Source organism: Oncorhynchus keta, chromosome 10, assembly GCF_023373465.1.
Source record: "Oncorhynchus keta strain PuntledgeMale-10-30-2019 chromosome 10, Oket_V2, whole genome shotgun sequence".
In the NCBI taxonomy this organism is placed as follows: Eukaryota; Metazoa; Chordata; class Actinopteri; order Salmoniformes; family Salmonidae; genus Oncorhynchus; species Oncorhynchus keta.
Genome location: NC_068430.1, coordinates 41,133,506 through 41,149,625, shown reverse-complemented (window position 1 = coordinate 41,149,625; position 16,120 = coordinate 41,133,506). Strand labels below are relative to the sequence as shown.

Below are 16,120 nucleotides of genomic sequence, written 5' to 3'. Positions count from 1 at the left end.
CAGAGATGAGACAAGATTGAAAAAAGGGGTAAAAAAAAAAATTGTATTCACGCTCAACAGTTTCCTGTGTGTATCAAGAATAGATATTCTTAAATCTGCTTAAAACAATATAAGGATTTTCCCACCTGAGACGTGTTTCCATCAAACTGACTTTTTGTGGATAAAAGGCTGTGTGTGCATGATGGTAGTGCAGATAAAAATAAGTTTTGCTGTTAAATTCCCATGTACCGAATGAAAACTACACGTTAAATGGGTTTCCATTGCATTTTCAACTATAATGATGGTAACAAAAACTGTTGCGTTATATTGCGAATGTCTTGGAATGTCTTTGGTCTTGGAACATGCGCTTTAGCCAACAGCTCGCAGATACAGTGTGGGTAGACTACCTACATGCTGAGATTATTATGGATAAGAGCGATATTATTTTCATTTGTCAAACTTCAGCCAAGCATCAATCATCATGACACCAGAATAGGAGCATCAAGCTCATCACCTTGCACATTCACTACCCTCTGAAGTTCATCACAACTTATTTAATCTGTAGCCTAATAAACTGCATAGTTTCCAGAGTCATAGAGGGAGGACAACATAACATATCATCACGTGACTCCAAGTTTACTTTGATATGAAGATAATTAGATCAATATTTGCACATAAAGGTGTTTCCACCACAATTTCTCACATAATTAATTTTACCAAAACAAATAGAGAATAGATCCTTGCGACATGGGGCCGTGCATTATCATGCTGAAACATGAGGTGATGACGGCGGATGAATGGTACAACAATGGGCCTCAGGATCTCGTCACACACACACACACACACACACACACACACACACACACACACACACACACACACACACACACACACACACACACACACACACACACACACACACACACACACACACACACACACACACGATAACATACGCACTATACACACATGGATTTAGTACTGTAGATATGTGGTAGTTGTGGAGTAGGGGCCTGAGGGCACACAGTGTGTTGTGAAATCTGTGAATGTATTGTAATGTTTTTAAAATGGTATAAAGTGCCTTAATTTCGCTGGACCCCAGGAAGAGTAGCTACTGCTTTGACAGCAGCTAATGCGGATCCATAATAAATACAAATGCACAATGCCATACATGGTCTGCGGTTGTGAGGCCGGTTGGACTTACTGACAAATTCGCTAAAACGACGTTGGAGGTGGCTTTTGGTAGAGAAATGAACATTCAATTATATGGCAACAGCCTTGGTGGACATTCCTGCATTCAGCATGCCAATTACACGCTCCCTCAAAACTTGAGACATGTGTGGCATTGTGTTGTGTGACAAAACTGTGCATTTTAGAATGGACTTTTAGCACAAGGTGTACCTGTGTAATGATCATGCTGTTTAATCAGCTTCTTGATATGCCACACCCGTCAGGTGGATGGATTATATTGGCAAAGGAGAAATGCTCACTAACAGAGATGTAAACAAATTTGTGCACAAAATTTGAGATAAATATTTTTGGGTTGCATATTGAACATTTCTGTGATCTATTGGGGCGGCAGGGTAGCCTAGTGGTTAGAGCATTGGACTAGTAACCGAAAGGTTGCAAGTTCAAATCCTCGAGCTGACAAGGTATCTGTCGTTCTGCCCTTGAACAGGCAGTTAACCTACTGTTCCTAGGCCGTCATTGAAAATAAGAATTTGTTCTTAACTGACTTGCCTAGTAAAATAAAGGTAAAATAAAAATATTATTTCAACTCAAGAAACATGGAACCAACACTTTACATGGTGCGTTTATATTTTGGTTAGTATTTTTACAATGGTGGGGAGTGCCAATTTGGAGTCATTTTTACAATTTGTATTTCAAATGTAACCTTTATTTAACGAGGCAAGTCAGAAAAACCCGGACGACGCTGGGCCAATTGTGTGCCGCCCTATGGGACTCCCAATCACAGCCGGTTGTGAGATGCAGTGCCCAAAAGCCATGGTGGTGACGCACGGCTCCTGCAGCTTTTCGACGCCAGCCTCGAGGCGCAGGTCGATCCGGATGGAGGCTGTGGAACTCACCCAGCAGAAATTAGTCCAAGATGTCCCCCACCGACACCCAGCACCTCTCCTCCGGACCCCTCCCAATCCACGAGGTACTGCAGGGTCCCCACCCGACGCCTAGAGTCCAGGATGGAACGCACCGTGTACGCCGGGGCCTCCTCGATGTCCAGGAGGGGAGGAGGGACCTCCCGCACCTCAAAGTCCTGCACTGGACCAGCTACCACCGGCCTGAGGAGAGACACATGAAACGAGGGGTTAATATGATAGTAAGAGGGAGCTGTAACCTATAACACACCTCATTTATTCCCCTCGGGACTTTAAATGGCCCCACAAACCGCAGGCCCAGCAGGGCAGGCGGAGGGGCAGGTTTCGGGTCGAGAGCCAGACCCAGTCCCCGGTGCGAACACCGGGGCCTCACTGTGGTGGCAGTCAGCTCTCTCCTTCTGCCGCCCATCAGCCTGTTTCAGGGATTCCTCCACCGCAGTAGCCTCGGTCTGACTGATGCCACGGTACCAGGACCGGCTGATAGCCCAACACTCACTGAAAAGGCGACAGGTTCATGGAGGAGTGGCGGAGTGAATTTTGGGCCATCTCGGCCCATGGGACGAACCTCGCCCACTCTCCTGGCCGGTCCTGGCAAAACGACCGCAGAAACATAAAACCCTCAAGTCCTTGGGCAAGGTGGGCCACCAATACTTCCCCCTAAGATCCCGCACCGTCCTGTGTGGGCCCACCTGATCAATCTGTCGCGAACACCAAGCGGGACGTACCTCCGACCAGCTGGACACTGTGGTGGAGTAGGTTCTAACCGTGACTCCCGCTTAATGTCCGCGTCCACCTCCCATGCCACGAAACAAGAGGCCGGAAGTATGGGGTTGGGCTCGATGGACCACTCGTCGGTATCATAGAGACAGGACAGTGCGTCGGCCTTAGCGTTACGGGAACCTGGTCTATATGAGATGGTGAAAGGAAATCTTGTGAAAAACATCACCCACCTTACCTGGCGAGGATTCAGTTTCCTCGCCGCCCGGATGTACTCCAGATTACGGTGGTCAGTCCAGATGAGAAAAGAGTGTTTCCCGAAGCTTCAGTGGCGTGCCCAAGCGCTGTGATAGCACAGCTCCAACACCAGCCTCGGACGCGTCCACCTCCACTCTGAATGCCAAAGAGGGGTCCGGATGAGCCAATACGGGAGCATCGGTAAACAAAGCCTTCAGACAACCAAAAGCTCTGCCCGCCTCCACCGACCACCGCAAACGCACCGGCTCCCCCTTCAGCAATGAGGTAATGGGAGCAGACATCTGCCCAAAACCCCGGATAAACGTCTGGTAGTAATTGGCAAACCCTAAAAACCGCTGCACCTCCTTTACCGTGCCGCAGTGCTGTCACACTCCATCACCACCCCAGATGTGGAAATGCGATACCACAGGAAAGAGACGGCTTGTTTGGAGAACACACATTTCTCGGCCTTGACGTACAGGTCTTGCTCCAACAGTTGCCCAAGTACCCTGCACACCAGAGACACATGTGCGGCGTGTGTGGCGGAATAGATCAGAATTTCATCGATATAAACTACCACACCGTGCCCGTGCAGGTCCCGGAGAATATCCAGAGGATTGGAAGACGGCTGGAGCATTTGTCAACCCATATGGCATGACTAGGTACTCATAAGGTCTGCATCCGTGCAAATTATTTATTAAAAATAACTCGAGGAGGCGGATGACATGGAGGGCCGAATGTACCCATGTCACAGAGATTCGGTGACATATGTCTCCATAGTCACCGTCTCCTCCTGTGACAGGGGATACACATGACTCCTGGGAAGTGCGGCGTTTACCTAGAGGTTTATTGCACAATCCTCTCGTCGATGAGGTGGTAATTGGGTCACCCTCTTTTTACAGAAAGCGATACCCAATGCTGGATGATTCTCTTCTCGTCAATCCGTCATCAATAACACAATGAACATTTCAAATGATTTATTAAATTGGTAAAAATGTAAGGCCATGTGGCAAACAATAATGCAGGCACTAGGGATGAGGGTGTGAGCATGTGGGTCTGGGCAGATGAGATGTAATAGTTGTTTCTGTGTGTCTGTAAATTCAATTGTTGTTCGTATATGTGTGTAATGTTTGTATCTGGTTTGGGGGCAATTTAAAAAAAAAATAAGACAAAAAATGAATGACAACACCTTGTCTTGAATGCAACCATCTAATCCAGGCCTACAAAAAGGGGAGACACAAATTGTAAAATATGAGGTCCATCTCGTCTGAAGGAGGAAATTATTGTCCCCCAAAAAAACCTTCCAGTGGATCTTGTTTTAAATGTACTTAAGTAGGCTACTGTGGGAAAAATACTACATTTTCATACTTAATTAAAAGTAAATGCTATACATCAAATTCCAGTTAAAGGAAACCAGATGGCATGATTTTCTTTACAGAAAGAGAGGAGAATACTCGTCTTTCGAACACCAGCCACTGTGTAGTCAAGTGTGTCGCGCGTCAGCCAAGTATGGAGGGCGGGACTAGACGACCTTGATCCAATGAACGAGCACTGTGAGAGCGTGATGCGATGACGTAATGAAGCGAACAGAGAACGCGCAAAATTCGAAAGTGGACCGGAAGTAAAATCAACCGCAGGTCCGCAGACAGCAGGAGGAACCTAATGTTTTTTTTTTTTTTAATATATTGTCCGTTGGCTAAAGTTTAGATAGGCTACATTACGTGTTTATTATATGTACGTACTAGGTTCGAAAGTTCATTCGTATTCTATCTCTGTTGGTTTGCTTACAATGAATGTGTTGAATTATCCAGGGCAAGATAGCTAGCTGTTATTGCTGCTCATAGCTAACGTACCAGCTGGTTTTGTGATTCTAAAACTGATCCTGCTGTGTCAATCTCTGTTGGATTAGGAAAGAGTCAAGGCGTCGGTATGTTTAAATTCAAATATCAAGGGAGCGTGAAAGATCTGGCGTCTCTCGATCCAATGACCAGTCGCTGCTCCCGCCTCAACCACCTACTGCAGGTGAATATTACTGTCTGGTGTATCTACTTGATGTACTGCCTTTATATATGGGCTAGTAAGAGAGAATAATCAAAACAACAGTAGAAATACATACTCCTAATCATTTTGTTATAAACTTGCTAGCGACTAATATAGCTAATTAGCTCAACAGTTCAATGCAGATAAAGGTTCAGCAAGGTCTGAGATGGTCGTTGGCAAGCCTCGTTTAATTGATAAGAATGATTTAAAGTATGCCTCTGCTGCTTTAACACTCCAGGGAAAGATATCCAACCATGGCCTACAGGGTGGGGTGAATGTGACGAGGGAGGAGCTGTTGGACGCTCTGCTCCTTCTCTACCAGGAGTGCTCTTCCCCAGACCTAATGAAGATGGAATATGTGGCCAACTTTGTCAACAAGTGTAAGCATATGATTTGCATCTATCATTTACTACTGAAGTGTTTTAGTAGTAAAGGATATCATCTTATTATACTCCTATGTTTAATAGGGATGGGTATTTTACATGTTTTGACTGTTGGAGTACTTGCATGTAAAACAAATGTGTGCATTTGTCTATAGGCCTATGCCAACAGTGTTTTTTAATTTTTAATTTTACCTTTATTGAACTAGGCAAGTCAGTTAAGAACAAATTCTTATTTTCAATGACGGCCTAGGAACAGTGGGTTAACTGCCTGTTCAAGGGCAGAGTGACAGATTTGTACCTTGTCAGCTCGGCTACCCTGCCGCCCCAACAATGCCTAATTTTTCAGAACCATTACAGATAACATGACCCATTTATATATTCAGTCAAGAAAAAAGCAAGTGCCATTTTAATATTCATTTATTGAAACCGTAATATCAACTGGTTATATCATATTGTGGAACACAATCTTCAGAACCTCAGCAGTGGCGCTTGCTTGTCGAAGCCTATTGCTGTGTAATAGCATAGCCTTGCTTTGTTAATTTAGCAGACAATAGACTCTTATTTCCTTTAGCCCTTATCACAGTCAATTTTATAGAAGAAGAAAAATATTGTGTAATATAACAGGATAAAATAGAACCTCATATTTTTCCCAAGTGAAACAATTAGACAGAACAGTTAGACCGTGCAAAGGGATGCGCATCTCACGTTTGGAACAGTTATTCTCAAAGAGTGATAATTTGAAACAGGGCTTAATTTGGCAAGTTGAAATACTTTTTGTCAGGGTTACAAACCAAGATCTGTTTTTTCGATATACAGGCATTCAATTTAGTTTGTCCTACCTGTTCTTTGGAATTTTCTAAATTGGATTAACAATTCCACATTGAGCTCTGCATGGTGGTGAATTATGGCCATGACATCAGTTTGGTGAGTTGGCCTATGCTTAATGATTGTGATGAAAATGTAGTTTTAATCAAACAAATGTTTTTGCATATTTTCGGTTTCGAACTTGTCTATATTTAGGGTGGTTATAGGCTGAGCTAGCCAATTCTTAATGTCACTAGCAGTTCGCAAAGGAGCCTAAGCGGATAATAGATAGGAAGCAATTAGTCCAAAACTGCAGCTCGTGGTTGGAACACATATTTTCCTACTTCATTCAACAAGTCCATTTTGAATTTGTGAACTGTCATCATTTGGCAAGGAATGTAGCTTGTGTATCCCATTAGTTAGATAATGTTTTTATAGGCATTGATTTCTGGAGGCCTAATGGGAGCTTGTATGCTCACTCAGCACATGTGCGGTCAGAACGCAGTTGAGTGAATGAGACACTGAGAGGAAAGGGAATTTAGGGAGAAGAACTTGCGATGCTTGGCTTGGTTTCTTTTTTTGTTGTGCCCCCGCAAATGTACATGTACAAATGGAACACTAGAGTCAAAGCAAGTTTATGTTGTCTTCTAGGTGAAATTACACTTGCCTGTTTGGGCAACCACAAAGCGCATTGCACAAAATAGTTTGACAGTATTTGTTGAAAAAAATTATCTGGTTAAAGATTGAGCTTTGACGTCTGTTCGAATACTCAATTACTAATGTTTAACTGTGTATGTGTGTGTGACTCTCAGACTCTGAGGTGGTGTCAGAGTTACATGAGTTGCAGCCTGGGTTGCGGGACTTTGAGAAGCGCGGGGTGGTTGGACGAGGCCGCTTTGCTGAAGTACAGGTGGTCCGAGAGAGATCCACAGGAGATGTGTGTGCCTTGAAGGTCATGGAGAAGGCAGACCTGCGCTCCAAAGAAAATGTAAGCTACACAATTTTTCATTCTGCTCCAAAAATAGTTATTTGTTTTGGGGGCGGGTCCTCACTTCCATGAAAAGCATAGAATTTTCACTTAGTCATGCGTCAATGTCGAAGAGAGACTTTGAAAGTCAACTTAAATGGAAGTAAGTATTCACCTTTGACTGAGGAGTCAATCTGTGAAAACTGTACCATGTTTGGAAAATATCCGTTGTTTGTGGTTTCCTGAAATGTAGTTGACAGGCAGGTGCATTCCCTTCCTCTGTAACTCACGTTCTGTTCCTCCCTCAGGTGTTCTATGAGGAGGAGAGGAAGATACTGGCACTGAGCTGCAGCCCCTGGATCCCACAGCTCCTGTATGCCTTCCAGGACCAAGACAATGTCTACCTGGTAACAGTATTGAACTACATAGGTTATGGCCTATGAATTATTTGTTGTGTGATTGACACCACAATGCAATATCAATATTCAACACAATTTGTCAAAATCTATAGATATTACTAGCGAGAATGCCCCTAAGACAACGCTGAAAATGATGGCCATGGCCACTCGTCTGTCTCGCTCGAAAACATTCCGTCGACCTTGCTTTCACAGAAATGCCTCGTTAAAAACAAGACAATTTGGCTGGGAACTAATCAGATTCCAAATTGGTTAGGGGTCAGTACAGCGGTGGGCAATCTATGGCACTAGGGCTGAACGTGGCCTGTTTTGTACTTCAATATGGCCTGGGACCCTATATTTACATCCGTAGTTAAATGAATTGATCATGGCATTGCGCTCTGTCAATCCAAATGGAACCCGGGTTGCTTTTCAATTTTCTTACATAGTCTTATACCTCTCCACTGCTATCCATCAGATGTCCAATAGATGGCGTCATGTACCATATTTTGTATTGGGCTGATAAACAGTACTATAGATTTTCAAAACATGTTATCGATGCATAGTGTTTGCGGGGTATGGATGCTGCCATGTCTTCCTTTTCATAACAACAACAAGAATATAAACCGAATTCATGCATAAATAGCATCTATAGGCCTTAGTAGGCCTATAGTAAATAAGAATTTGTTCTTAACTGACTTGCGTAGCTAAATAAAAATAAATAATCAAATTGGTTTCGTTCCTTTGCAACCCTCTTTGTGGCCTGTAATTCAATTTCGAAATCCCAAAATGTGTGTCCCAAATGTGTCCCTTCGGCCAAAAAGTTGGCATTTTAGATGTTTTTTCCCACTTTACCTAATCAGTACAATTGTGTGTTTCCCTCACTGTACTCCGTTTCCTGCTGGAACACTCTGTCCAATTCTTCCTGTGAATTTAGTGGGATTAGAATATCCAAAACAAATGCCAAGTGAGCAATGCATTGCTGCTCGGAAAGCGAACTGAGTGGCTTAAATTAGAAATGAGTTATTTTCCATGTCTGCTTCAGCTCAGTCAGCCCCCACTCCCAGCTCTGATCTCTGCCCACACTTCCATACTTAGCCCAGAGAAAATACAAAGAATCCATCTCTACCCAAGTGTTAGACTGCTCCAAAGTGTCTCTCAGTACCCTGTTGCTAGGTAACCTCTTTAGAATGCTGCTGTTCATTCAGACTCCCCGACCATTCATGCGCTGCGGTATGCTCCTCGTTGCTGAACTTTTAACACCCCTACTGATAGCTGCTGCCTTTATTGCTTCCTGTTTACATTTAGAATGCATGGAACAACGGCAGCACTGGTAGAATTAATTAGAAACGGTTGCTTTGTTATTTTCTACTCCCTATGTATAGCCATGTTATTTTTACTTATTATTTATAGTTGTTATTCACAGTGTATTTATTCCTCACTATTTATATTTTTTATAAAAAATGTTATCTTATCTTTAACTCTGTGTTGTTGGAAATGGACCCGTTAGTAAGCATTTCACTTTTAGTCTACAGCTGTTGTCTACAAAGCATGTGACAAGTATTTCAATTTGATTTACACACACATTCTGGAGCTCTTGGTGGTTTAATATGGGACCAATGATCATAGAAACTGTGTTGTCTGCAATGTGGCGTGGTGATACTTGTCTTTTTTCGCAGGGTTTCAAATAAACACCAAATGAATTAAACTTTTTGGTCAGGCTGTTTGCAAGACAGTTTCCTGTTTGTCTGAAAACATGATTGTCACGTTACTATGCACATGTCCGTGTGTGTGTTTAATTTCCGTGTGTGTGTGTTGATAGGCGATGGATTACCTCCCGGGTGGGGACCTGATGGCCCTGATGAACAGATATGAGGAGCAATTTGATGAGGCCATGGCCCAGTTTTACCTGGCCGAACTAGTGGAGGCCATCCACGCTGTGCATCAGATGGGTTTTGTCCACAGGTGACTTCCAAATTCCACACTTATAATACACTCAAATGGGCTGCACACCTCTGTACCGCTAATGTGAATCCCCAGAATAACAACGTGACTACTAGTGTCAATGTTCATATAGGGTTAATACACCACAGGTATAAGAGAGAAATCCTTCTCGCTCTTTGTAAAATCTCTCACCTGCGTTTAGGTCAAATTGTTTTGTCTGGTCTCGCTCCTCCTTGTCCTTCTGTTCCCATTCGCTTTCTCCTGCATTCTCTCACATACTCCTCGCATTTTTCCTGTTGCAGAGATGTCAAACCAGAGAATGTGCTCATTGACCGCACTGGGCACATCAAGCTGGCAGACTTTGGTTCAGCTGCCAAGCTCACTGCTAATAAAAAGGTAAAAGCTCACACATCAGAATGAATATACTGAAGAGGATTTCTTATGTTTCCTATTGAATGTGTGAGAAGGTTGTGTTGCAAAAACAAACCAAAAAGCTAATGTAACTACCAAGTTGCTGGCTCCATTGAAACAACATGTGAAACCTGTGCATGGGATGGATTACTACTCAAACATTGGGTTATAACATAATGCAATAGCAGTTACAACTTCCACATAATAACATTAATTTAGAGGTTATTCATGAGGTGAGAGTAACTGAGATGGCTGTTTTGCAGGTGTTTACCCCCAGGGCACCTGTCGGGACGCAGGACTACCTGTCCCCTGAGGTGTTGGGGGCTATGAACGGGGGGTCCCAGTGTAGCTACGGCCTAGAGTGTGACTGGTGGTCACTAGGGATCATCGCCTACGAGATGATCTACATGAAGTCTCCGTTCACCGATGGCACCGCCACCAAGACTGCCCACAATATCATGAACTTCCAGGTAGGGTCCCATTATTATATCTAATATGTACTGTCTGATACATCATGCACTGGTCTGGAAGTCGGTAAAAAGGTATGGAATGATACTGGTATCCTGGAAAAGTAGGTCATTTTTATTTTGAATCTGTAAAATGGATGGCTATGAAAAAGTGATGGGGGGTTTACCTGACAAATGATGTATGAGGCTGTCCGCTATCTCTTCAGGCAGTCTAAAGGTGCCGAGCTGTAGTCGATGCAATCTCAACCACACTGCACACTGCCCTAACCCACCTGGACAAGAGGAATACCTATGTGAGAATGCTGTTCATCGACTACAGCTCGGCATTCAACACCATAGTACCCTCCAAGCTCGTCATCAAGCTCGAGACCCTGGGTCTCGACCCCGCCCTGTGCAACTGGGTACTGGACTTCCTGACAGGCCGCCCCCAGGTGGTGAGGGTAGGCAACAACATCTCCTCCCCGCTGATCCTCAACACAGGGGCCCCACAAGGGTGCGTTCTGAGCCCTCTCCTGTACTCCCTGTTCACCCACGACTGCGTGGCCACGCACGCTCCAACTCAATCATCAAGTTTGCGGACGACACAACAGTGATAGGCTTGATTACCAACAACGACGAGACGGCCTACAGGGAGGAGGTGAAGGCCCTCGAAGTGTGGTGTCAGGAAAATAACCTCACACTCAACGTCAACAAAACTAAGGAGATGATTGTGGACTTCAGGAAACAGCAGAGGGAACACCCCCTATCCACATCGATGGAACAGTAGTGGAGAGGGTAGCAAGTTTTAAGTTCCTCGGCATACACATCACAGACAAACTGAATTGGTCCACTCACACTGACAGCGTCGTGAAGAAGGCGCAGCAGCGCCTCTTCAACCTCAGGAGGCTGAAGAAATTCGGCTTGTCACCAAAAGCACTCACAAACTTCTACAGATGCACAATCGAGAGCATCCTGGCGGGCTGTATCACCGCCTGGTACGGCAACTGCTCCGCCCTCAACCGTAAGGCTCTCCAGAGGGTAGTGAGGTCTGCACAACGCATCACCGGGGCAAACTACCTCCCTCCAGGACACCTACACCACCCGATGTTACAGGAAGGCCATAAAGATCATCAAGGACATCAACCACCCGAGCCACTGCCTGTTCACCCCTCTATCATCCAGAAGGCGAGGTCAGTACAGGTGCATCAAAGCTGGGACCGAGAGACTGAAAAACAGTATCTCAAGGCCAAAAATTATCTCAAGGCCATCAGACTGTTAAACAGCCACCACTAACATTGAGTGGCTGCTGCCAACACACTGACATTGACACTGACCCAACTCCAGCCACTTTAATCATGGGAATTGATGGGAAATGATGTAAATATATCACTAGCCACTTTAAACAATGCTACCTTATATAATGTTACTTACCCTACATTATTCATCTCATATGCATACGTATATACTGTACTCTATATCATCGACTGCATCCTTATGTAATACATGTATCACTAGCCACTTTAACTATGCCACTTTGTTTACTTTGTCTACATACTCATCTCAAATGTATATATACTGTACTCGATACCATCTACTGTATGCTGCCCTCTACCATCACTCATTCATATATCCTTATGTACATATTCTTTATCCCCTTACACTGTGTATAAGACAGTAGTTTTGGAATTGTTAGTTAGATTACTTGTTGGTTATCACGGCATTGTCGGAACTAGAAGCACAAGCATTTCGCTACACTCGCATTAACATCTGCTAACCATGTGTACGTGACAAATAAAATTTGATTTGATTTAAAAAAAAAAAAAAGGGAAAATAGGCGTAGCAATTTTACACCAACTACAGTAGTCATATCAAAACATTTTGTGATTCTTGACAACCTTAGCTGCCACAGAGTTATCTGAATTCTATGTTTAAGACCGTTGTGACTGCATTCTGTCCCTATCGTTTTCCTCCCAGCGTTTTTTGAGGTTCCCCCAGGATCCAAAGGCCAGTAAGCACTTTGTAGACCTGGTTCAGAGTCTACTTTGTGGAGCGCAGGAGCGGCTAGGCTTTGAGGAGCTCCGTTGTCACCCCTTCTTTTCCACTGTGGACTGGAACAAGCTGAGACAAGGTGAGCCCTGGCCCCCTCCTGACTGACCAGGGTCATATTCATTAGCCACCAAATGGAAAACAAGTGAACTTGTCCAATAAGAAACACTTATTTTCATTTTCTGTTTGCGAAACGTTTTCAAACTTATCCGTTGAGTGCCCTGATGAGTACGACCCTGGTTATAAGCTGAACATGGTCCTCTCACCTCAGTCTTGTTTTATGAATGTGTGTCTTACATCTGTTTAGTGTTGCAAGGTAGAGAAGAACCGTTTGAAGAAAAACTAGGGTTTGATTCGGTTTAAAGGGATAGTTCACTCAAACTTAAAGCTGGCACGGTTTTCCACTTATCTTGGTTGTTGATTCACTAAGACAGTTTTTGGATATACAGTATATTTAGCTTACTTCAGTAAATGGTTTGTAGAGCTCTTTCTTATTGATCGATGGAATGCACACACTTGAAATACAGCACTCAAGCGCTTTCCATGCTTCACTATACTACTAAAGGAAACAAATATTGTACACAGTACACTACGTACAGTGTAATGTGTACACACACACACACACACACACACACACACAGCTCCTGATCTCTCTTCAACATCCCCCCTCTGGACTAAGCTGGCCTCCTGCCAGACCGTAGCGAATCTCATTATCTCACAACTACTGATGCCACTACTACTGTGTGTGTGTGTGTGTGATCCCCAGGAGAGCAGGGAAAAGGCTGGACATAAAGCCTGACACTAGGATGAGGGAATATATTAATGAGATAAAGGCTTGTGTGTTACAGCTCAGAATCACTCAGCATTGACACGTGGTGAGAATGTCATGAGAAGAATGCCAGAGCCTTTGATTGACCAGATATGTGAAATTGCCTCATTGATGCTCACAATATCATATTGTTGTCGGGGTAAATAGATGAAAGTCTGGAATTAGAATTACTGTGGACTATTCTATTTCTGGAAGAGGATTTACTGGAATATCTTTCCTTTCATGGAAGAGCTGTGATTTGTGGACCCTGATTGAAAGAAATTTGTTGCTGAATTCAGTAAGAAATGGGGTCCCGTGTCCAAGTACTTGATCATAGAGCTCCTTTGTTTCATTGACATTAAAACACAGCATCAGGATGTTATGGCGCAGCGGTCTAAGGCACTGCATCTCAGTGCTAGAGGCGTCACTACAGACACCCTGGTTCGAAACCCAGTCTGTATCACAACCGGCCCGTGATTGGGAGTCCCGTAGGGCTGCGCACAATTGGCCCAGCGTTCGGGTTTGGCCGGTGTAGGTCGTTACTGTCAATAAGAATTTGTTCATATGTGTGTGAATATGTGTGCCTAGTTAAATAAAGGTACAATAAATAAATAAATAAAAGTGCTCTGGGTGGCTATTCACCCACCAAGCTTAATGGGCTATTTGTCAAATATGTTGATCAAAGGAACATTCGTGAATCCAAATACTGCCTCTGCTTTAAAATGTTCTTAAAGACTACCATAAGATGGTGTGATTGGTGTGCGTCTTAAATGCGTGTGTGTGTGTTGTGCAAATGTATGAGGCTGGGCTTGTTAATGGTTGAGTGAGTGCAGATAGAGCGCTAGACTATAGGGCTGTGCTTTGGCGGCTATGGCTCCAGCTGATTAGACCGAGCTGCTGCAGTGAGAGAGAGGGAGACGCTACAACGTATGTATGGGAGGGGGGAGCAATTTATGAGTGTGTGTGTGAGAGTGCGCGAATTGCTGCGCTACAGCCACATCGCATGTTTCTTCTCCTCACTTCCCCCGTTTTTTGTATCTGTTGACTCTTTCCCGGCGTATCTCTCTCGCTCATTCACTCTCTCTCCCTCGTTCGTTCTTTTCTCCCTCCTCCCGCAGCCCTCCCTCCCTTCGTGCCGACACTCCGCGCCGAAGATGATACCTCCAATTTTGAGGAGCCTCCGGAGAAGCCTCGGCCCCGGCGAGCGGATGCCCAGCGAGACCCCCTGCGGCCGGGCTTCCAGGGCCAGGACCTGCCCTTTCTAGGCTGGTTCTTCAGCAGGGCGTTGACAGCGCTGGCCAAGTCTGAGTAAGTACTGTACCTTGACCTGCGTCTGTCAGCCGAACCCCTCTGCTTGATAGGCGCCATTCACAGGTGGTGGCAGGTCTGATCTGCCTTGAGTAACGCCACGGCAACGCTCTCCGGGTATCATCCAACCATGTCTTTCTATAGGCTGTTTTTTTCCTGCAGTGGCAGTGCTTGGCTGGTGGCTCTATTATGGGCTTGGTGGCTATGTGCTGTGTCAGACAGAATGAGGGGAACTCCTCTCTCTCCTTTCTCGTTGGAGACAAGCCCCTCTTTCATGCGTTCATCCAGTCATAAACACAGACCGGATTCTGACTTTTCACCATCTGAAAACAGAGCTCTCTGATTGAGAAAGGTTGGGATAAAGAATGAGACTAGAGGTTTGTCGTCTACCTCTGACTGTTGTGGAGATCAGACACACCAGAGCTGAATGGTAGGAGAACGTAGCTTGCTGATGTTATTGGACTATCAGAGCTGGTTGGTATTCCGGTGAGTGTGTCGATGGCGTGCGCTGCTGTGAGGTGGAGGAGACCCTCCCCTCTCTCCCCTCCTCAGTTGTGTGCATGTTCTGGTGCTCTGCCTTTGTTATTGCCGCGCAGTGTATGATGGCTTTGCCAAATTAACAGCGGTGTGGTTTGGTTGGTAATTGACTCAACTAGTCAGTGGCTTGCTGATTCCCTAATAATGTTGCCCCTGGTTGATTTCTAGCACTGACTGTTCCCTGTGGCAGGTTAATTGCAGAATCTGTGGGTGATGATGCAGAAAAGGAACAGAAATAAGAAAAGGAGCACAAAAAACATGAAACAAAGGGAAGATTAGATTAGTCAGAGAAAGGAGGGATGCAGATTGGTGGAGAGAATGTATTTCTATGGAAACGAGGATGTTTTTTTTGACCCCTCTGTATGTCTCTCTCTTTCTCGCGCTCTCGTTCTCTCTCTCCTCCCTATTTTACATTCATATATTTTATTTTCTCTCCCACGATGCTGCATCTCCCTAAGACGCGATGATCTGTTTTTGGTTTCATTTTTTGCACTGCTTTTAATGGTACCAAACAAGCAGCGCAAACGAGACACAGAAGCTGATTGTGTTAACATATGAGGGCTTGTTGTATATTAAACTGCTCATTAAGCCCAATTAGGGAAAAATGCAGAGCAATCCAGGCAAATGGTCATTTGTTTAGCATAGTGGAAGCAGATGGGAGCTCCTGTAGCTGACAAGTGCTAACATGTAACCACACAGAGCCTGCCCAGCCATCCATCCTGGCTATCTATGAAAATGCAGCCAGCGCTGGCTGTTGATCTATGATCTCTGCACAGTGTGAAGGAGGCAGTGATGCCCATCCTGTGTGTTTTGCTGTTCGCCAGCCACCGTCTCTCCCAGGGGCATTGTGATGATGAGGGAAGTATGTTGCTCAGTATGCATTCAAGGAAAACTGGTGCTGATTTTTGTGGATGCGTGTTATGTCATGTACCTGTGTTTTTGGCATTTCGATGTATCCGTCCATTTCGATCTGTACTCATGTAA

General features: G+C 44.6%; 1 protein-coding gene across 5 annotated transcripts in view; it reads left to right on the top strand.

Moving 5' to 3' along the window:
• The first annotated feature begins 4,638 nt into the window (after positions 1-4,638).
• cita (citron rho-interacting serine/threonine kinase a) overlaps positions 4,639-16,120 on the top strand; it is a 55,368-nt gene continuing 43,886 nt past the window's right edge. For 3 of the 5 annotated variants that reach the window (XM_035778172.2, XM_052527043.1, XM_052527044.1), the window contains exons 1-9: positions 4,658-5,069; positions 5,326-5,467; positions 7,087-7,262; positions 7,550-7,648; positions 9,459-9,601; positions 9,883-9,976; positions 10,255-10,461; positions 12,412-12,565; positions 14,410-14,599. In XM_035778172.2, the coding sequence (XP_035634065.1) occupies positions 4,977-5,069; positions 5,326-5,467; positions 7,087-7,262; positions 7,550-7,648; positions 9,459-9,601; positions 9,883-9,976; positions 10,255-10,461; positions 12,412-12,565; positions 14,410-14,599 (1,298 nt within the window). In that variant the 5' untranslated portion in view covers positions 4,658-4,976. Of the gene's footprint in view, positions 5,070-5,325; positions 5,468-7,086; positions 7,263-7,549; positions 7,649-9,458; positions 9,602-9,882; positions 9,977-10,254; positions 10,462-12,411; positions 12,566-14,409; positions 14,600-16,120 lie in introns of all 5 variants that reach the window. The other 2 variants (XM_052527041.1, XM_052527040.1) reach the window with 2 other exon arrangements.